Source organism: Daphnia magna, linkage group LG9, assembly GCF_020631705.1.
Source record: "Daphnia magna isolate NIES linkage group LG9, ASM2063170v1.1, whole genome shotgun sequence".
NCBI classification, from domain to species: Eukaryota; Metazoa; Arthropoda; class Branchiopoda; order Diplostraca; family Daphniidae; genus Daphnia; species Daphnia magna.
This window is the reverse complement of record NC_059190.1, coordinates 1,494,506-1,516,238: the sequence shown is the minus strand read 5'-3', so window position 1 is coordinate 1,516,238 and position 21,733 is coordinate 1,494,506. Positions and strand designations below refer to the sequence as shown.

The window sequence follows — 21,733 nt, the reverse complement described above, 5'->3', positions numbered from 1 at the left end:
GCAATAATTCCGGACGAAAAAAAGAGAGAGGGAAACATTGCATTTTCTCCCTCTCCCTTTTTTTTCCCTTCTTCTTCCCCTCTCCGAAGAAAAACTCTCATAGACTTTCCTGTATAATAATGTGGGTTACGTCAAGAATGAGGGGCCCAAAAACACTCCCCCCCCCCCTTCTTTTCAATACACGTCGGGTACACGTACCCTATCCAGCTGCTGCTCACCGTATAGGGAGACACACTCTTCTTCTTCTTCTTCTTCTTCTTTTGGGGTAGATCTAGGTCAAGTGTTGCATAGCTACGACCGTTACGCCACAAGCATTTCTGGTTGAACCCTCCCTTCTTATCCCCCCCCCTCTCTCTCTCTACTACTCCGGCTACTCCGGATTTTTATTTTTTCGCACACGTGGAGTCCCTCCCACTCCTCTTACTCGAATTCGCCATCCGCAAGAAACAAGCAAAGCCTCCCCTCTACTTCCAGCTTTCTCTTTTTTACCCATTACGTCAAAGTAGGTCATCCCTCCCCTCTTTTTCCCTTCCTCCTTATGCTTGTTCCAGTACACCATCAACGTTACGTCGCTTTTTTTTTTTTTCATATTCGCCCCCCCCTATGCAACAATTTTTTTTTTTTTTTCAGAGTCCATGGAACTATGACCCCATTTTTCTATGCCCCCCTCTTTCTCTTCTCTTCAAAAATAATCTTTTGGCTAGGGGGGTGTAGGGGGCTTTTTTTGAAACTCTCTTTTTCTTTCCTTCTGTACGTATCCTGATTTATATGCGATGACCAGATGAAACATTAGCGCAATGTAGCTGAAAAACACATTAGCAATATATTTATCCATTGGGTTGAAGCCTCGCTAATGATATGCAACTAGCGCGGCAACAACTGTAGGAAAAATGACGTCACTTTAAAAAGGGAAAACCAAAATTATTCAAGAAACACGAGATAACGAGATGTATTTAACTTGATTTTTTTTTTTTTTTTTTTCGGGTTGAAATGAAGATGTTTAAAAGGCATGGGTATTCTTTTCGTACTGTGGCTAGCGATGAAGAAAGAAAAAAAATAATAATTATGCAATCAATCACGAGACCTGGTGTAATGATTAAAATGGCAAACATTCTTCAGAAGAAAATGAGTGAGAAAGAGAGAGGAATAAAAATTAGAAACGAGATATACGATATTATATTATGTACAACATACAGAGCAAGTAGCAAAATAGGCCTACAGATAATGGGTGGCAATGGGAAAATAGTAGGCGATCATTTCGGTCAGGATATAAAAAATTTTTTTTACACCGACAAAAGAAGTTATTGTTTCTTTGCTACACGGTGGGAAATTTGAAAAAAAGAAAATTTTAAAAGCTTTTTTTTTTTTCCTTCAAAATTCCATGTAAATTATCAGCAAATGTTTGTCGTCCTCATTGTGTCCTCAGTTGTAGGTCGGTCGATCCATTTTGTTAAAAACAATTCGTTTTAATGAGCCGATTAACACACATTTTTCTTTAAAATTTTTTTGGCGGTATCCGGTATGTAACAATCGGGAAAAAAAAAAACAAAAAAAAACAACCTATCTCACATTCTACTTTTGTTTCCTTTGAGCTATTCCAATTTGTAATTTTCTTTTTTGTTTCCTGTTTTTTCTCCCACCATTGCGGAGGACTCGAACAAATTGCGGAACGCAAAGGAAGAAAACAAAAAAAGATATTAATAATTAAGAAAGAAAAACCATTAAAAAAAGGGGGGAATGTTTAAATATTCAACAAAAGCGCTGCAATCGGCCTGCCAAGTTTGGGTTTTGCGCGGCTCGTTAAAAGATCAATTTTTTTTTTTTTAATGAAATGAAATTAACTGTGGGACGATGGGAAATCGAGTCAAAAATGGAGCGATGCGTGAACTCCCCCTATCCGCTCCCTTAAAAAAATAAAATAAAACAAAAAGGAGGCCGCAATGAAATGATGATGAGCAAACCGCAGAAGAAATAATGCAAATGTATGCGCCGTTTGTTGACTCAGACTTTCTCGCTTTCGTCGCTAGGTGACTGCAGCGGCACGTAGATGGATTCCTGGAAGCTGTCTAGATCAATGTAGCCGTCAGAATCATCGAGCAATTGGCCCAATTCGGATTTGAGTTCGCCAAAATCGGGCCGTCTCTGAGGATCTGAATGCCAACATCGTGACATCAGCCGGTAGAATTCCGGCCGGCAGTGACTGGGACGTTCCAATCGGTGGCCGTCCTTGACGCGACGCATCACTTCTCGCGCTTCCATCCCCGGATAAGGCGTAGATCCTGTTTTGCGAAACAGAAAAAAATTTAAGAAAAAAATTAGTATTTTTGCGAGAAAAAAAAAAAAAAAAAATGACGTCATCAGGACATGTGGACGCAACGGACAATTCAAGGACTTGGTTCCAAAGGTTAACAACAACAACAAAATGTATGTCCCAGTTTTTTTTTTTTTTTCAACAATCACGGGATGAGATCATTCGTTTATTCAGTGTGGGAGGGAAATTCAGGAAGATTATCTACGTCCAACATCTCACGTTGCCAATTCTTCCTATTATTTGTGCAGCTTTTTTTTTTTTTTAACGTGGCACGAATATTTTAACAAACAGCTGAGTAACGATAAGCACCGTCCAACTTGTTTGTGACATATTGAGTTAAAAAAAGATAATAATTTAAATAAAAATGATTTCCAGGAAGTATTTTACATTACCTAATGTGACTATTTCCCAGACGAGGATGCCGAAACTCCAAACATCTGATTTTTGGGTAAAGATGCTCTGGATCAGCGATTCAGGAGCCATCCATCGGATGGGTAATGCACCCTAATTAAACATTTAAAAAAAAATTGCATAAATTAATTGAACGTTATGTAACATAATTCATTAAAACAACAAAAAAAAAATTCCCCACGGCAAACAAAAAGTATGTTAAGACAATTGATTTTCATTGGTGGATCTTTATCAGCTTTCGATCGAAATCCAACGTTTCGATTGGCGTTAGATTAGACCAAGGCTTAGCAACGTACCACCACGTACACCACACATTTCAGATTGATTGACAATTCGATTTCTTTCTTAATCCAATAGCAATATCACCACGAGAGTTGCACGCGATGAGAGGGGGGTGGGGAGTCGAAATGAGAAATAAACAGGTACGTAAACATTTACTTTAAATTGAATAAGGTTTTTTTTTTTTTACCTTGACCCTCTGCTCGTACATCTCGCCCGCCGTGTCCCGAACGGAGCGCGACAACCCAAAATCAGCCACTTTGCATAATTTGTTGTGGTCGACGAGCACGTTACGCGCCGCCAAATCTCGATGCACCACCTGATAAAACGCATTTTTTTTTTTTTGCGCATTGACCCAAATATGAAATCTCCGTCGATATGCAAAACAAACATTTTTTTGTTTTTTCTAAATATTATTGATGCCTACCCCTTTGCTGTAGATGTACTCCATTCCTTTAGCTACGCAATAGGCGAAGGTGGTCAAATCTCTGGACGTCAACGCTTCGCTGTCCGTCGAGTAATTATAGTACGTCTGATGGCTCCTGTGGTCTCTCAAGAACGTCAGCAATCTGCCGTACATGACGTACTCCATGATGAGCAGGAAGGGTTCCTGTTCGGTGCAACAACCGAGCAAGGCAACGACGTTGGGATGCGGCCCGACTTGTTGCATAATTCTCATTTCTCGCAACAGTTCCTGCTTCTCTTTGGCCGCCGCGCCATCCTTGACCGTCTTGACGGCTACAAGGAGAGTGCCCTGACAGCCGCAAATGTCCTCCGCTTCCGCCTTCCACACCTGGCCGAAATTGCCCTCGCCAATGAGCGTTTGCAACCGCAAACGGGATCGTGTAAACTCCCAGGGCGATGCAGATGAAGCAGATTTACCTCCCGCCGGTCCGTTGTTGCCGCCGGGAGACACCGAGCCGGACACTAAATCTTCTTTATCGTTGGCCTAGATCCGTCACGAAGAAACACAAGAAAAAAATAAAAATAAAAATGTTCATCGATCAAACATCGCAACACTCTTGCGCAATTTATTATTATTATTTTTATTTTTAATGTCATGATTTTAGAGTGATGGATTAACCCATCAAACCACTTACCCCGTAAAAGAGACGGGCGTGTTTAGACGGAGTCAGAGCCACAGGTGGCAATCTCTTACGGAAACCCGTTTCGGATGACGTTTCCGACTCGTTCAATCTCTGCAACCGCCAACAACAACCACAACAACAACAACAACAAAAAAACAATTAGCATACACACACGAACTAAAACAAAACCTGATTTTCTTTTGTTTTTTTTCTTTTATTACCTCACGTCGCTTGTGGAGCTGAACGCGGACAATCCACAAAATTAAACCGGCCAACGGAATGACGGCCACGACGCCCACCACATAGATGGACGTGGTGGCCACTTGGTTTTCCTTACTCGAATCGCTGGCCCAGTTGTTGCTCCCGCTACTCGATTGATTTCGTTCGTTGCGCGGCGAGTCGCTGATCGAGCCCGTCCTCGATATGCCGACGCTGGCGCGCAGTACCGGATCGGCGACGGAAACGATCTCGTTGGCATCTTCCGCCGTTGGCGGCACCACCGGACGATGAACGACCGGCACGGCGAGAAACGGATTGCCGCCGAAACTGTCGTGATCTCTGGCAGGTACTAGACGCTGGAGGATGTCTTCCAGCGTGTGCATGATCGGCGTCGGCGGATGAGCTCTCCTCGTCGTCACAGTAGGCGCTTCCGTCGTTGTGCTGGTCGTGGAAGTCGACGTCCTCGTCGTCGTAGACGTGGCGTAAATCCTGCCGGACGTCGTGCTGCTGCTAGACGACGCCGTCTTCACGACGTTGTCTTCGTCCTCTTGCGATTCGCCATCAGCCAATTCGCCAGATTCCATCAGCTTCGGATCGGGAGTCGACGACGCCACAGACAAAGGCGCAAGTCGAGTCGACGTGATTTGAATCTTGAGCGTTCCGGACGGAATGTTCCTCGATCCGGTCACCGGCAGCCGAACGATCGGAGTCCAAAGCCCCGCGGGCGGCGGAGGACTTAGACTACTGGACACCGCAATCCGGCTGGATTGGATGGGTCGGCTGTTGGCCGAGTTGGCAGCCACGGTCGACAAAATCACAGCCGCAAGAACAGACGACGATGGTGCAGAGTTTTCGTTCTGGCTCGATTGCAAGGCCGGAACGGTCGGCATTACGACAACGGCCGCTTCGGCGGATGAATTATTCCTCGCATCCGGTGAAAATTCTTGTTTCGGAAGCGTCGGAAACGTCGTCGTGCTGATCGATGGCTGCGGAAGCGCTGACCAAGGGACGGCAGCCTCGACGGCCGGCTTGGCAGTGGTGGATTGGCCGCGACGGTTGCTTTGATTGAGCTCCATCCGCACCCTCCACGGAGGTTTATTCGATGACGATAAAGTCGTCGTCGTCGTCGTCGACGTCGTTGCTGTTGTTGTCGTCGATGGCGGAGAGGCCGCAGTCGACGAAGATGTTGGGGCGATTGTGGTGGACGTGGTCGATGTGGTTTGCGGAGCTTCCGTCAAATTGGCTGCAGGCATTAAATGAATGTTGGCCAATCCGATTTCACGCAGCTCGACGATGGCCGTCTCGGCTGAGATGAACGACTCCTCGGTGACCTCGCCGAGCGCCGGCTGGACAGTCTCGTTGACGAGCGTTCCGTTCGCTAATTTGCCGATAGCGTCGGAAGTTGGTGGAAACCGATTTTCTGGCAGCCGTTTGCGAATCAACCGGATGATACTGGCGGGTGCTTCCGCTTTGTTAACGGTGGGAGTTGTAGTTGTTGTTGTTGTGGTCGTGCTAGATCACTTCCGCTTTGGCCCTCAATTGCGCCCTAAATTGGTCCGGCGTCTGTTGCGAGGGCGATCCTTGTCTGCGCTGGATTGCCGACAATCGCCGCCCGAATCCGGCCGACCAATCGTCTTGAACTGGATCCCCATCGCCATCAAACCTTTCCCCGTGACGGCGCCATGGATCAACCTCCGTTCGACCTTGTTTAAAAGATCCTGTCGTTCCGGCTGTTAATTAATTTTTTTAAAAAGAAAAAGAAATTAATAAACGTCAAAGATATGCGTCATTAAAAAAAAGTTCAAAACAAAAACAACAAAAACGCATATTTATTAATCATTAATAATAGATGCTATTAGCAGGAGCAGAACACTGTCATCTAGTGGCTGGCATTTGAAACTAAAGTCCACGAAAGTTGATTATCAATTATTGCACGCGCGCAATTAACAACACTCGACTGGCTGCTTAACGTTGCGCTCTCAACGATCGTTAATAATGATGACGGTACTCTTTCTAATCATATTCTACACAATTACCGGCAGACGATTGCGACTCTCTCTCTCTCTCGCTCTTAAGGACGACGCAAGATGGCGGTTAAGCGGGTTAAAGAAATCAACTTGGAATAAAACGAGGCCACCCACAGTGAAGTCGTCGTCCTCTCTATGTCTCTGTGAAAGAGAAAGGCTGAACGTCGCTAGTTACGACCCACCGGGATTTCATGATCCGTCACGACATCGCCCCCCTTGCGCACCACCCACAACAGATGATAGCAAAATGATAGACAGCTTGCTGAGAATACTCGAAACTGAATTTTTGTTTTTCTTTCAAAATCAATTGTGTGTTTATGTTTTGTTTGTTTCTTTTCATCGTATGGAACACGCAAAAATTGTTGTGTGATGGTTGGATGACCCCCCCACGTAAATATTCTGTTCGAAGCGGAGGAGCCGGACCGGATCACGCCGGCAATAATCCTATTATTTACCGAGAAACACACAATGAACAGCATATCAAATTCCGCACAACTGTTTCAATTGCGTGTACGCAACGACAATGTCTCACGATTGACATGAGAGCGGGTTGTAAAAAAAAATATTTCTTCGAATCAGGTAACACGCAAATACTATCAGCATCCGTTCTGTGTGTAAAAACGCAATTCGCCATGACTTTTTTTTTTCTTCTTCTTAAGAGACAAAGAATTCGAATCAAATGGATTCCAAGTATTTGAAAAAAAACGTGCAGAGTAAAAAGAAAGATAATTCCATTTTCACAAGTGCGTGACTGACCCATCGCTTGCCGCAAGGACTACGGGATTCTTAAAATCTACAAACACACACACACACACACACAAAATGTGGTACGCTCCTATTGTTGTCATGCGCGCAATTTCGCAAACAAGCGCGCTGTTTGAATTTTGTACAACAAACACACACACACACACAACGGCCGGTTAGTTGACCTGGAAATATGGGTTAGCCGGACAATGGGACGGGCACGTTCACTTGAAGTTCAGGAAGGAAAAAAAAAGAACACGACGAAACAAACCCACCCCCTCCAAAAAAAAAGGTAAACCGGTTCTTTCTTTTTTTCTGGTCGTTCTTGGTGTCGTAACTGGTATTGCCAAAGGCGCCATCTGTTTGGCAATAAGGAAATGTTGAAATGTTTTCGTGTAGAAAGACGAGAGAAAAAAATTACGATTAAATTTGACACGGGAGGGGGAAAAAAAAGGAGTTACATCACGTTCATCCATCAAGAAAACTGACAACAACAACAACAAAAAAACGCACAGGTGGAAACAGGCAAAAATCATCAGGTGGAAAAAAATTGGGGGGGGAGGAGGTAGCAAATCAAGTCTTTTAGCGTGGAGTTGAAATTTACAGGTGAAAGCCGCCAGAGTGTTTTCTCCAACGGCATTTGTTGAATGACTATCGATCCCGACCCATGTCGGCATATTCGTTAGCTTTTTTTTCTCTTCTGTTTCTTTAATCTTTTCATAGCGGGACGTTGAGTCCGTGGGTTCTCTCTCATAAAAAAAAAATACACAAACGAACGCGGCTGTTGTGTGTATTATCACGACATTTTAATGACCTAATGAGCTCCTTTTTTTTTTCGGGGGGGCTCAGCGTTTAATGAGGTTTATTGTTCGGAATTTTCTCTTTGATTATTACTATCTTTATTATTCATTTTTCCTGTTAAAAAAAAAATCCTTTCTACTTTATTTTTTTGTGGGGGGGATGTCTTTCTTTTCGGCTCACCCATCTGATAGTTTTAAATCTTTAAAAAAAGAAATGAAAACTGTGCGACCTGAAGCGCTTCTCTTCTCGTAATAATTATATGCTGTCGTCACTGTACACTCCGGATCGGCTTTCACCTGCTACTCTTTTTTTTCTCTAGCTGTCGCTTTGATGTTACGCCGTTATCAGGTCGTTAGAAATTACCATAAAAAGAAAACACAGCCAAATCTTTTTTTTTATTACTACAATACGAGAAAGAAAAAAAAAAAACAGTGACAAGTTTCACAGATTTAGATCTTGTTAACTTTCATCACGCTTTTACCGTGAACCTATAAAAAAACCTACCGGTTTTTTTCAAAATTTGATTTCGTGCATATCCCGCTCGTTATGAACGGGTTCAATAGACATAACGTACATAATACGTTATTTAAAAACACACAATTTCAAAACAGGTTGTAGGCGAATATTGAAAGGAGAACTCACGGCGTCCGTGCAGCGCGCGGCCGGTGAAAACCGGGACGAGGCACATTCACTATCACGATAATCTCTTTACGTTTCTATCAATTTAGCTCGCATCTTTTGACGTGAACGTTACAGGGAACGACAAAAAAAAACAGGTTATTTGTGTTTGCTGGATAAACGGAAATAGTGCCGAACGATCACGACGATACGGATAAAACAAACGCGCAACTTAGAGAAATATTACATTTAAATGACTTGGAATTCCAAAACATTTTCTGGCCATCTGATAAACAAGTCAATAACCCAACGGATTTTTTTGGTTCCCAGTAAATAAAAAAAAAAATCGGCCACTGACGGTATTTGTTAGTTACTGCGCAACTCTTTGTAGAATTTGAACGCACGACATTCTTTTTTATCCCCCATTTCAGCGCTGGTTTATTACATTTCTTTTTTGTTTTTATATCCATACGCTATCGTGTTTTTCTTTTGTTTTCTCCCTACTTTTTTATGGGTGAAGGTCTCGTGCTATATGCGTCATATCCAAACGTAATTTCCCGCTACTTGTTCCCGAACGAAATTTTTCGTGTAGCCGCTGTGCAATTTTCTTCTCTTTTTTTTTTTTTTTTTCTTTCTTCAAATTTATCTGAAATTAAATGTCTCAATTCTCCACAAACGCAATTTGCTCAAATGCGGGGGGGGGAATTGCCTTGGCGTGTCCCGACGAATTGGACGAGGTTAAAGTGGAGGATTCCTTTTGATTTCTCACGCTCCCGCGATGACACGCATACGCAGCAAAAGCAATAAACAAGTGCCTCGTGACTCGTATTCTTCTTGCAACTTCCCGTGCCCCCCCCCCCTCTCACCAGTGGTTCGTATGTCCATTGTTAATCAAATATCAAACAGAGGGGGGAAAAAACGAAGTTTATTACGTTCGAAAACGAATTGAACGAATTTATTTTCATTTGTTTTTTTCCTGATTTCGTTGTTGATTTAGCCAAGGTTTTCGATTGTGTCACCCCTGATATTTCGTTTCAAGGAAAGAGACCCTCCAGTTTGGCCACACACACACACACACAAAAACGAGGTTGAATTGAAATTAACGTTTGAAAAATGTCAAGCCAATAGTACAGCCCTGAGGCTCTTGTCACGGTCACTATGAGCTTCAAATACTCGCGCCATCCAAACGACATAATTCGTTTTCCATGTAGAGGACACCGTACAAAAACAACTTCAATGCCGTCCGTTTCAACAATCGAAAAATTAGAGCATTAAGGACGTCAATTCACGGTGCAAACTCCCTATAAGACAATAAATTACCATCTACCAATAAAAGTTTAAAGATAGACATTTAAAAATAAAAGGACCTTAGCTTTTAATGGGATTAGAAAGCTTGTTTTTATCCTTCCAAAACGCCATATACGGCTGCAATGGTAAGTGGGCAAGAAAATTCAACTGGACAGTTTTCACCTGGCCAATGGTCTTCATGGTCGCCCATGTGTTATGAGAAATATCCTTCTTCGACTGGAAGAAATTAAAAGAAGAAGAAATTTTCAACAGCTCACGTCCCCCCCCCCTTTACACAACTTTCACTGCAGACAGACAGGAATCCCCCCCCATCATCTCATGGGGGAAAAAAAAAATTTAGTATGTGGCGGCCGTTCCTTTTATTTGTGTGCGTGAGCCTCTACGAAGCCGCTCCGTCCTACCGTAGAATTCCTGAAATGGGAGAATGATTGATCTGACTTGCATTTCTTTGGGGCAGGGGACTTGTATACTATGCCTATTCGTTCGAAACCACGTCGAGTTCGATGTTAACGACGGAATGAAAGAAGAAAAAAAAAACAACAGGTGAAAACAAAAACAAAAAACTAATAATGTTCAACACGTTTCTTTTTCTAGCTGGTCAGGCAACCGCTAAAAGAACATTTGTTTTGCGACACGCTCGAAAAAATTGAACTTCAGTGATGCGAATGGTAAGACAACAAACGGCGTGATTGCAAACGAACCGAAAATTATGAAGGAAAAAAAAATTGAAATAGTTGATAAAAAGAAAAGAGCGTAGCGCCATGATGATGATTGGGAACGGTGAAAAGGTGTAGTTTTTTATCCAAGTTCTTCTTCGCTGGAATGAACAACGAGGCTGTCCCATATCCACCGATATACCAGGTGGGGTATTGCACAGCAGAAAAAAGAAGAAAACAATGAGCGTGCGTTCACAATTATCAACCAAAAATAGAGTCCAAGGTTTTCCTCGTGTGCCCAACTGATCGAAACGGAGGGGGTGAAAAAAAAAATTATGTAATCAAAGAGGGGAGAATAGGAAACAAAAAACAAAATTCCAAAAATTGGAACACGCGCAGTGTGGGTAAATCGGATTCAGCGTTGTTTATTTGATTTTTATGCTAATCCTTAATCGTCGGTTTTTCTGCGTCCAGCATTAAGTTACGTCCATTTTCGTAAAGATTCTTTAGAGACCTTCCTAAATAATTTCCATTTTCCAAATAGAAAATGAAGAAGACGCTGCGGCGGCTGTTTGTGCAGGCCCATTAAGGCGCCCCGGAAAGAAGTGGGTCACGCAGAAACGAACCTCAGAACATTTTTCTTGTCTTTTTTTTCTTCTTTGTGGGAAAGGAAAAATAAAAATAAAAAAAATAAATAGAAGAAGAGACCCCCTTTGGCGCAGAGAATCGACAGTAATAATCTGCCCACTGGCCATCGAATGATCTGAAAGGTAAGACGGAAAAAAAACAAAAGAGGAACGGCCAAGAAAAAAGGAAATGCGACCGTCAGACTCCATCGTGTTAGAAAGAAAAGAGCGATGCAACACAGCCGGAAATTCTACCCTTTAATAACTAGACGAATATTTAAGACCAATAAGGGGAAGACACGTACGCCAGAGATCCGCGTTTATGGCACGTAAAAACGTAAAAAAACAAAAACAAAATTCAAGGATATGATATGCGTAAAAAAAAATCGTGCGTATCATCATCGCGTGATCATCTAACCGCAACAGGTAAAAAAAAAAGATTTCAACCATCAGGTAAAGAAGAAGCGCAGAAAAAAATGGCGTACACCTGGAATTTATTTTCGCCAGTTCTCTAAAAATAGATCAAATAGGAAATTAACGTAGTTTGTGTGTGGCCCAGTTTTAAAGGGGGGAAAAAATGAAGCTCCCACCATCCCCGACCAGTAATTAAAACGAATTAAAAACAAAAAATGCGGCTTCAAATTATTACCAGGTGCAGCATCGTTAAATAAAAGAGTCTCAAATTTTCTTTTCCTTGTTGTTTTTTGGGAAGAGAAAAAAAAAAACCGATGAAGTTTGTGGGGGAAACATGTTCCCATTTTTATTGGGTGCCAAGATGCCCTCATTTGCATATCATACAAGAAATGAAAAAAAAAAAACTCGTACAAATTGCACGTCCATCGCTAGAGGCTGTTCTGACATAATGTTTTTATTTGTTTCTATTGCTCTGCTACACCTGCGTTTAATCGCACACCTCTGAAGCTCTCTGTATCAAACGTCATTGAAAACTGCAAATTTTACGAGTCAGGCTGTTCGTGAAAAGGGTGGCGCAAACGACACTATCTAAACGATAAGTTTGAAATAAAAATTTTTAAAAATGTACACACAAGAATTTGAATTGCAAATGAGCGGATGCACACGGGAACATCTCCTAGCCTGCAGCGTTTTTCTGCAGACATCCGCTCAAGGTCTTGGGAAGAACTCTCTAGTCGTGTCCCATCACGGCTTTACTTACGAATGAATCACTTTTGATATCATCTCCATTTTAGATTACACATCTTGAATTTCATCGTCAAAGAGTGGACGCAGCCATCGTTCAAACATCGTCTTCCAAAAGTGCCCGTCCCCCTTTTCCCGACCGTATCTCTACAACGTCAAACATTAAAGACGAAGGCCTTTTAAAATTTTTTACTTTGAAAATAATAATAATAATTCAGCTATATATAGGTATAGCTAAGAAAACAAGAGAGATAAGAGGTGTAAAACAGCCTTGGAGAGAAGGAAACGCTGACTGTTGCAACTGTGGTCAAGGTAAACAGTCACATTCAGGAGAACAGGTTTTTTTCTTCTTCAAAAATTGAATTTTCTAATTTATCTTGAAGTCGGAAAGTGCGGCCTAAGAAGAAGATATTTTTCTTGTAAAAAAAAAAAAAGATTTCAATCGCGAGATTCGTATCGTTTCATCAAACCAGCTGTTGCGTCGACTCGTTGTGCGTACCTGTTTCTCTACACGATGATTATAATGACGACGGTAATTCCAGTACTTTTCGCTTGCGGTTAGTGGGGGGGAGAACCCAACGGGGTGAATCAACAGCTCATCCACAAATACTCGACGGAAAGAAAAAAAAAACCTTTCGATGTTGTGAGAAGCGAAGAGGTCAGCACTTGACATGCATGCCAATGCGATCGGTTAAGCAATGCAGAAAAAGCAAATATTTGGAGAGAACAGCAGAGATAATGATTGCCACGTAACGAAAAATTCCGTGTGGCCATTGAACGGCAACAAAAGAAGAAAAAAGGAGGATCCTTTTTTCGTGCAAAAGGGGGGGTAGATTCGTGACTCCGCAATGACCTCCAAGAAAAAATGCTCACACACTTCGTATAAGGAGAACAAGCGAATAAAAAAGAATGGCAACAATGCGTCTATCTCGAGTTGAACCATCAATGCGAACCAAGTAGCTTAACAACAACAAAAGGCCATTGCCAATAGTAAACAACCGTAAAGAAAAAGAAAAAAATTGCATTCAAATTATGATCATCTTTGAATAGGGAACTCGAGAGTCCAACAAGTCACGCAGCTCTCCGAAATAACAACAACATATTTTTTTTTCCATTTTATTTGTTTGCTGTGGGCTACAAGAGCCGACCATTTCCCCTATTTTTCGTGAATGCGTGTACATCTATCGTCCCGCGAGCGTTCGCGGAAAGGTGCGCCTGACCTCTACGACGTCCATTTATGGACTCGGGTTAAACGGGCGGACAAGGAGAACCACAGAACGACGCAATTTCTTTTCTTTTCCAAACGTGTCGGCTTTTGCGTGTTATCAACACACCAAAAAAATAAAGCAACAACAAATGCAACTTTTTGCCGAAAAAAATAAAAATAAATAAACAAATAAAAAGACACTCACCTGAGGCGTGTGGTGGATGGGCAGAGACGAGAACAAGCGACGACCACAAGAAGAGGACGAGCCCGGTGGCTAGATCCACTCGAGCCATCACAACATCATCGTTGATGGACCCCCTGTCTGTTGGTGTTTTTCGTACGAATATGTTTGTCTCGTCTAGATCTCCCGGACTTGATTTTAAAAAAAAAATAATAATCCGGGGTCAATAGTCGAAGCAAAAAGGTCAATTTCCTCGATGTCTTTGAAAGTCGAAATAATTTTAGATTGGATTCTTTCGAAGCTTCTTACGGATTTGACCCGTTAGTGGAATTCGACCGACAAGACCTGAAAGTACAAAAAAAAAACGGAGATATTTGTTAATCATACGCACAAAAATAAGGAACCGGTTCTTTTCGTGTGTAACACGTTTCACGACCGGAGAAATATTTGAGCAAAAAGAACGCAAAAAAAACGAGTTGGATAACAACGCAGTTATTTTCTGGAATTGCGGTAAAAAAAAAAAACAACAACGATAGAAACAAGAAGAAGAACGAGTTTCAGGTGAAGGGGAGTTATACGGCAGAATGAGGTCGCCGACCTGCTTGTTTGCCTTTTTATCCTCTTAGCTTTTCCTACTGATTCCGTATGTGTGATCGTCAAAGAGAACCTTTTCTCCTTAGCGGAAAAAAATAAGAAGGAAACACGGACTACTTTTGTTTTGTTTTCCACACTTGAAAATAATTTTTTAAGTCGTTTTTTTTTCTAGCCCCCCTGAGCGACATGAAAGTTTAAAAGCCCACACGCTCTACGAAACAAGGAGAAAAGAGCAAGTGAAAGCTTTTTTTTTCTTATTCTACAAGAAAATGAGCTGCATAGGCCATTTTCTCTGCACGTCAATGTGCAAAACCTACACATTTGTTGATGTACCTTTCTCCTTCAACTCTATAATTTAGAGGACCAATTCTTTCACAGTCTAAAGAGATTCAAATGCGTTGTGGTAATTAAAATGTTTCACTGTGGAATCGATTGCGCGTTGTGTAGACTAACGATTCAAACTATTTCTAATACGACCGCCTTTTTTGTTAATCACGCCGCGTGACTTCAGTACAATCCCATTGACCTAATTAAATTGTAGTCATTTCGTCCGTAGGCGCTTTAGGTTCAAACCCCTCCCATATCCTTTTTTTCATACTTAAAAAAAAAATTGCCCTGATTTTGTTTTATGTTTAGCGTAGAGTTCAAACTACTTCCGTCCCGACTTTCCCCGATTCGTTGTAAGAAAATTGTGAAAGAAAATGAACCACCATGCCCTTTCAAAAGACATTTGAAAAAGTGAAAGATCATGGAGGAAACTATTAACTGGGAAAAATTTAAAAATAAAAGACGGGTGCAGCCATAAGGATTTTATCATTACGGAACGACGTGGGGATCTCTTTCATAACTCATTGCCAGCCAACCGGAGGCGCCTTAATGAATAACCAATTGCCTGTTTAATGAACCAATCGATTGACACTATTCGATTATTTCGACATTTTCTTCTTTTTTTGTTGACAACCGGATAGACCCAACAAATGAAACATTTTCCTGAATGACGAAAGAAAGAAAGTCCCAACTCATTTGACTCAACACTTTTTCCTCCCTCATAAATTAAATCTAACGCACATTTCCACACACACACACACACACACACACACAAAAATGAAGTACAATTACTTATTTACCCAACCCTCTTTTATTTAGTATGTTGTCTTCACGGTGACTAGTGGCAACACAGCCCCGGATGTATACACACACACACACACACACTAGTAGCAATGGCTTTTTGACCTATTTCTTTTTTTCTTTCTCGTACGAAACCTCTCTCTCCTAGTCTCTTCAGTTTGGTGCCATCGTCCTCCGCTTCTTGTCTTTCTCTTTGATTCTCATTGGCTGCCCCTTCCCGCTTGACTTGGCTGCACAATAAACTCCCGCTGCAACTTTCGTCCCCCTTTTTTTTCAACGACTGGTTAATAACCTGATGATATTTCAGCTGACGCCTTTTGATGAACGATTATGACCACAATTTTCCACAACGATGGATTTAAAAATAAAATGGAAGGGGTTACCCATCCCAATGGAAAATGCAACAAACCCCCCCCATAATGGATCCCTTGTTACGACTAGGCGTCCCTATCACAATCCAAGGGTTGATTACATTTTTAAAAAATGTGAAAAGGTCCTTTTGTTTGGTTGTTAATCTTCAGCTACGTGACATATCCACAGGGGGGGAGAAAACAAGGGGTGCCTACTTTATTTTTCTATTGACACGGATCACCACCTCTTAGCTAATGAGCGTCTTTAAAAATTAAAGATGGCGCGACAAGTAGAAAGAGAAACACTACACATGTACGGTTGAAAATGTTCACATTAAAAAGAAAACCTTAAAATCCAAGGACAAGTCATCTCTCTCTTTTTTCTCTCTGTGTCCTCTATGGAAACGCGTATGGACATAATAAGGTTCCATTTTGAATGCGTGAACAAGAGACTAACTTTGGAAAAAATTGCTCATCTTACCCAGATCGAATAATATCGTTGAAATCAGTTGATGTCGTTAAATTTTTCCCGGATAATTCTTTTTTTGAACAATGGATTCACGATTAATTGATGCCGAAAAAATTAGCAAGATTGAAATTCACGCGATTTAACAAGTTTCGGTATGGATGTTGCAAAATCACCACGTGTTTTACACTGGGGCACAGTTAATTTTGAGCGAGTGAGTTTTAGATGCGGCGTGATTCACATTCATATTTCACGAGAAAACACACGAACGCACTAACGACTAACCTTCCTTCGACGACCAACGAGTCACAACTGAAACCTGTACACGAGAGGAAAGGTAAGGTAAAGGAACCCCAAGGCATTTTCGTTCTTTTCCTACAGAAGTTGGTCGGTCGAAGAGGCGGGCGCAACGTTGCCGTATTCACCTCGATTTCTCCCGGCAACTCCTAAATGGCCGGGTAGACAATCTTCTTTTGGCCTTTCTCTCTGTTTCTTTCTCTTTCGAGAGAAAACACTAAACAAACATTGGTGTGCATACATACGGGCAGCATATTTGAAGGGTCTCTTTCCTAAATTGGATGACAACGTCCAGAACATCTAAGGAAAACACTCTCCCCAACTCTTTTTCTTTTGCTGGCAGTTTTGGACAGTTTGAAAGTGCACGGGTCAATGGTTCATCCATTTTCCTGCACGTGCAAAACGAGATGCTGCCCAGCTTCCATTTTCTTCTTTTGCAAATCCAATGAATTCTTTGACAATTGGCTAAAATGTTGGAGTGGCTTTGCGTCTCAACTCGTTTAGAAAAAACCGATTTTTTTTTTTTTTTCAAACGAAAAGACGCCCTGAGGATAAAATGCTTCAGTCTATAAGGAATTCCGGTGAAAATGGCACGGTAGTCTATAGTGGCAGCTAATATCTCGATTTTTTATTCTTTTCTTCTCGTCTTGGCAATTGTTGCAGTAGCTGGAAAAACTTTCGTTCGGCTCACTTCAACTTTACAATCGTTTCCGTTCAACAGCAGGGCGAAAATCGTGACCACTGACGATGATGACAGAAACATACTCATTTTCCCTTTTTTTTTTTTTTTTTCGCTAATTCAACCCCCCAGAGGATCATTGAATGTTGGCGTGCAGCATTTCCTGTGTTCTTCATTTTTTTCGCACTTTTCTTCCGTCAGGGGGATGCCGATCGCCATCACGACCATTTCAATCACGACTCTCTCTCATTTACTTTTTAAAATTCACTTTTTCTTTCTTTTCCGTAGATTGTTTGTTTGTGCTCTTCTTTTCCTGTTACCGTTCCGCATGGATAGAGTTTAGAATGACTTTCGCAGTTTAGAAACAATCGGCGGTTGACGGCTGTGGGCTGGTCTCACTCATCCGTTTCGTAGGGCACTGATTTCGTCTGCTTGTTTCACGTCTATTGTTGTTTTCTCTTTTCTTGTTACGAGCGATGGTTTGACAGAGGACACGTCGAAGCAATTGACTATCGAGGAAAAAAGAGAAATGGCTTTTTTTTTTTCGAGGGAAGCCATTAGTCGTTCAACCATGGCCATAAATCAGTGGCTGAGAATGAAACAGACACCACGCCATGTTGACAAATTTCGATGTTGCAATAGCCAACTGCGGACGAATGATCAGCATATATTTGGACAGTAAATAAAGAAAAAACCATCTTCAAAAGAAAAAGCATCGATATTAATAAATTTGAGCCCAGAAAACCATTTAAATCTATCATTGTCCGGTAATAAAATAGGGATGCTGTTTAGTAGGTCTCAATTTCTTCTTCCAGGAACTGGGGACCCATTTTAGCAGAGGCCCAACACGCGGTGAGTAATCGGTGACGTATGGAGGTCATCTTGTTATAAAATGGCCATGGCTAAGGAGGAAAACAAGATTCTTCGTTGGTGGCAGGAAGTAGAGCCTCTGCGGGGAAAAAGAATCGTAGTGAAAAAAGAAACAAATCGTAAACGTTTTCACTCGCTTTCATGGCTTGTAACCACACACCATCTATCAACTGTGTTCATTTGTTTGGGCTACCCCCGGCGAAGTATTCGATTTTTCTTATTTTTAAAGAGTTCAAGCAAAGCTGTTTGAACTGTTGAAAAAGTTCAAAGCGGTAAAAACTCATTACGTTTTCGTACGTCATCACTCAAAAAGAAAGAAAAAATATCACATTTTTTCTTTCTTCGAATACATGAACAGGTGGTCTATTCGGAATCCGGATCGGACATAGAAATGTGGTAAAACCGCACGATGATTAACTTGACTGCGAGTTTCAACGTTTTTCTTATCTTTTCAATCATCTGTTATCGCTATCGTCGACGATATTCGGCTCGAGTCTAACGAGGGATGTACGTCGTGTGATTGAAAGTATTTTTCTCTTAACCTCAAAAAAGTAAATTTTAACTTGCTCTCTCTCTCGCGTAAACATTTTTGCCCTCAATAATGTCTTTCACGAAATTTTGATGCACTTCTTTTCTAATTTCTTTCAGGATTAAGAACAATTAAATGTTCATCACTTTCTCCGAGCTTCAGGCAAATGATGGACGGTTTTCGTTACACACCCATCACGCCGAAACACAATGTATCTCGTCCTCTTTTTTCCCGACTGACATATAAAACGATGCCCACGGTTCACACACTCACGGCCATTGAATATGTATGTATCTATCCTTTATATGGTTATATTAAAAACCTGTGTGTGTATCATTCAAGGTTATTGCGGTCGGCAGGAAAAAACAAAATCAAAAATTTGAATAGACCTAAACACATTACGTGCAGGCCAATCCGTCGAGGTCGTTGGGCATCAGCCTCCAGTGTTATTTTACAAGAAAACAAGAGCTCTCGTTTAAACGTGGCACAGTGAATCGACATTTCTAATCCAAGGCTATTGTGTACATTTTCCTAAATCGACTGAAAATCGTTTTCCGGGGAACATGATCAGAAAAATTTTTTTTTTGATTCTTACCTTGTAAATGGCGCCGATAGGCATTCGATACTCCATGTTCCTTAAGTCTGGAATTTAATTGTTTGTTTTTCTTTTACAGCAAAGAATGTCCACCGTTTTGCCTGATGAACTGGCGTTTTATGGAAAAATATTTTGTTTTTCCTTCCCATGACGGCAGTGTTTGGTCACACGTCAATATGGAAAAGTCAACAGTCGACACTGTGAGTATATTATTGTTGAGGCCAACAGAAAAAAAAAATCTTATCTTTGTATTGAATGACCCCGAGTATGTATACAGTTTGTTGGGTGTAGATTGTGGAAACGTGCAAAGCCGCCCTACATACTGATGAATTGTAAATTGGACAAGTCTTTTTGAATGTAATTTAGTTTGACCCTTGACAGGAAAAAAAGAATTTGAAACGAGCACGACAGGTGGACATTGGCACGTATAGAACCCCGTTCATTGTTATCCTTTCAAGAATGAAAGCTTTCACGAGAAAGACGAGCAAACATAGTTTTCTTCGGCACTTTTCTTTCCTTTTTTTGAAAGTCTTTTCTCCTTCTGTGGCCATCTTCCATTCATTGCTATTTTCTTTTTCCAAAGTCTGTCGGCTGCCAATCTGCGTGACGACAACATCACCTCCTTTTTCTTCTGGAGCCCTTTTTTTCGCTTAAACTATCAAAAAAAAGAAACACTTTGACGACGTGATGATGGTGATCCAAGCAGACGCTTCTGTTAAAGATGGCCGACTCTCTCTCTGTTCTGTTTTGCGACCAACTGATGTTTTATGACTCTTGATTATGGTAGCAGCTTGTTTCATCAAAAATGTTAAAGGGGCCATCACTCCCCGACTTCCGTATGTTAAAAGAATACGAAATATTCAGCAAAATTTGGCATCCATAAATGACCGAAGCAGATTTTACATTGTAAATCACAGTGGTTGAGAGAATGCGGGTTAGTAATAACCTTTGCTGTGTTCCGAGTAAGAAAAAAGCAACGGCCAAACTGCAAGTAGTGGACACCAGTTTTTAGTTTTGCTTTGTTGTCCTCTATGTTTCGGTTAGAATTCACACGAGACATGGGCGGACGTTACCTCATTTGCCCACGAAAAGAAAAACAGGAACGCACAATAAATTAACTTTTTTTCGTGTGTAACCGACAGCTGGGCTCTGGAGAAAAATATTTATATAATAACAGAGCCTATAGTTATTGTACATTCTACCTTGTTTTTTTATTATTGTTCTTGGGAGACTTTGAGAAAATCACACCGTTGCCATCATTCACGCACTGTAGAGCGCACGATTCTCACGCAGAGACATGAAGACAATGAAGAAAAAGGTAGTGGCTATGCACTTTATTCGCCATTCTTTTCGACGATAGTTTCACCCCCCACCTTGTATACGTTTGAAATGATTCTTTTTGGCTAACACGTATACATAATAGCGAAGCAAATTACAAAGGTCTTTTCTTTCTTGATGGGAAACGTTGGAAATATTACCTGCACATAGATAATAACGATAACATCAATCTAAATGTGTTTTTTTCTTTATTACAAGAGTGTGACACTAATTTCGATCGAAATTAGTCTTTTGCAGCAATGCAAAATTACCTTTTTCTTTATTGGTTTCTTATCGAATTTCAGGTATGTTGTACACATATTGTAATTAATGGTTGTTCTTTTATATTTTACGCCCGACAAAGACTAGTGGTAAAATTCGATAATGGTCACATAGTGGGGCAGAAAATAACCACGGGAATCACAAAGAAAAAAAAAAACCGCGGGACAGTATCCCACACCCATCTCTTTTTCTCCCCTTTAAATTTATTTGCGTATTCACAGATACGATGATTCTTGTTATTATGTCCGACCTACTACTAGACTACCCACACCGATCCATTATGAGGAAAAAATTTAAATAAATCAGAACAAAACCGGGAGTCATTTTCTTTGCGAATATTTCACGAATTTGTCCGATAGATCCAGTCGTGATTAAAATCAGCTCGCCATTCGAATTTGGTATGGCGCAACACGCGTGTGCAAAGGTGTATGTCATATTAAAAAGCTAAACATTACCCAGTAAAAAATAATTCACCAACTTAAACCCATTTAAGATTGGGATAAATGAAGGTCACCACTTTTAAATGTTGGTATTCACGAATTACATTTGTGAATACATTTATTCGAAAACATAATTACCCGACTAAATCTTAAATAGGCTTAAAGTGTTAAGAGATAAGAATTTGGAGGAAAAAAAGGTTAGGCTGTGCCAGGATTCGAACAGGGTCCTACGTAGAAACTAAAGCTGCACATTTTAAAACATTTAAATATTGTTTACTTCATTTATTCTAATAGTCGAGCATGTAAAGTTTGCATAATTTTAAGGGGTTGCTTTTAGATGGAAATTGACAAATTTAAATATTGTTTTCGTCTTTCAATTTGCGTACCCTACCTCCTTGGCTGAAAGCCGTCGACCTTGGATCTTTTTGTATTCAGTTTACTATATCGCAAGTGACTCCACGTGGAATACTATTCAAATATTAGGTTTCTCTCCCTACCCCAAATCATTTCCATGGTCAGAACAGTTTTTTGTTTCCTTTCTTTCTTACCCTG

The 21,733-nt window shown here is 41.0% G+C and overlaps 1 protein-coding gene and 1 long non-coding RNA gene across 5 annotated transcripts; one reads left to right on the top strand and one right to left on the bottom strand.

Annotated features, from left to right (window-relative positions):
• Window positions 1–933: 933 nt before the first annotated feature.
• Window positions 934–17,292, bottom strand: LOC116929934 (fibroblast growth factor receptor 2). The gene is made up of 8 exons (XM_045179308.1): window positions 16,188–17,292; window positions 13,659–13,979; window positions 4,311–6,038; window positions 4,102–4,200; window positions 3,429–3,950; window positions 3,192–3,320; window positions 2,704–2,815; window positions 934–2,279 (listed from the first exon to the last, which is right to left on the bottom strand). The coding sequence occupies exons 3-8, from the start codon at window positions 5,559–5,561 to the stop codon at window positions 2,002–2,004; spliced, it is 2,391 nt and encodes a 796-aa protein (XP_045035243.1). The 5' UTR covers window positions 5,562–6,038; window positions 13,659–13,979; window positions 16,188–17,292; the 3' UTR covers window positions 934–2,001.
• Window positions 17,293–17,559: 267 nt separating this feature from the next.
• Window positions 17,560–20,039, top strand: LOC116929942. Of its 4 annotated transcripts, XR_006651573.1 has the most exons (5): window positions 17,560–18,290; window positions 18,377–18,569; window positions 18,667–18,833; window positions 18,890–19,145; window positions 19,222–20,039. It is a non-coding gene; the product is annotated as an uncharacterized LOC116929942 (long non-coding RNA). The 4 variants fall into 4 exon arrangements; XR_006651574.1 differs by lacking the exon at window positions 18,890–19,145; XR_006651575.1 differs by having other exon boundaries at window positions 18,907–20,039.
• The last annotated feature ends 1,694 nt before the right edge of the window (window positions 20,040–21,733 follow it).

Coding starts and splice junctions, on each gene's coding strand:
- LOC116929934 (XM_045179308.1), bottom strand. CDS start 5,561: ATGCCTGCAGCCAATTTGACGGAAGCTCCGCAAACCACATCGACCACG. Junction 4,201..4,310: donor AGCTCCACAAGCGACGTGAG/GTAATAAAAGAA, acceptor TGGCGGTTGCAG/AGATTGAACGAGTCGGAAAC. Junction 2,280..2,703: donor CTGGGAAATAGTCACATTAG/GTAATGTAAAAT, acceptor TTCGCAAAACAG/GATCTACGCCTTATCCGGGG.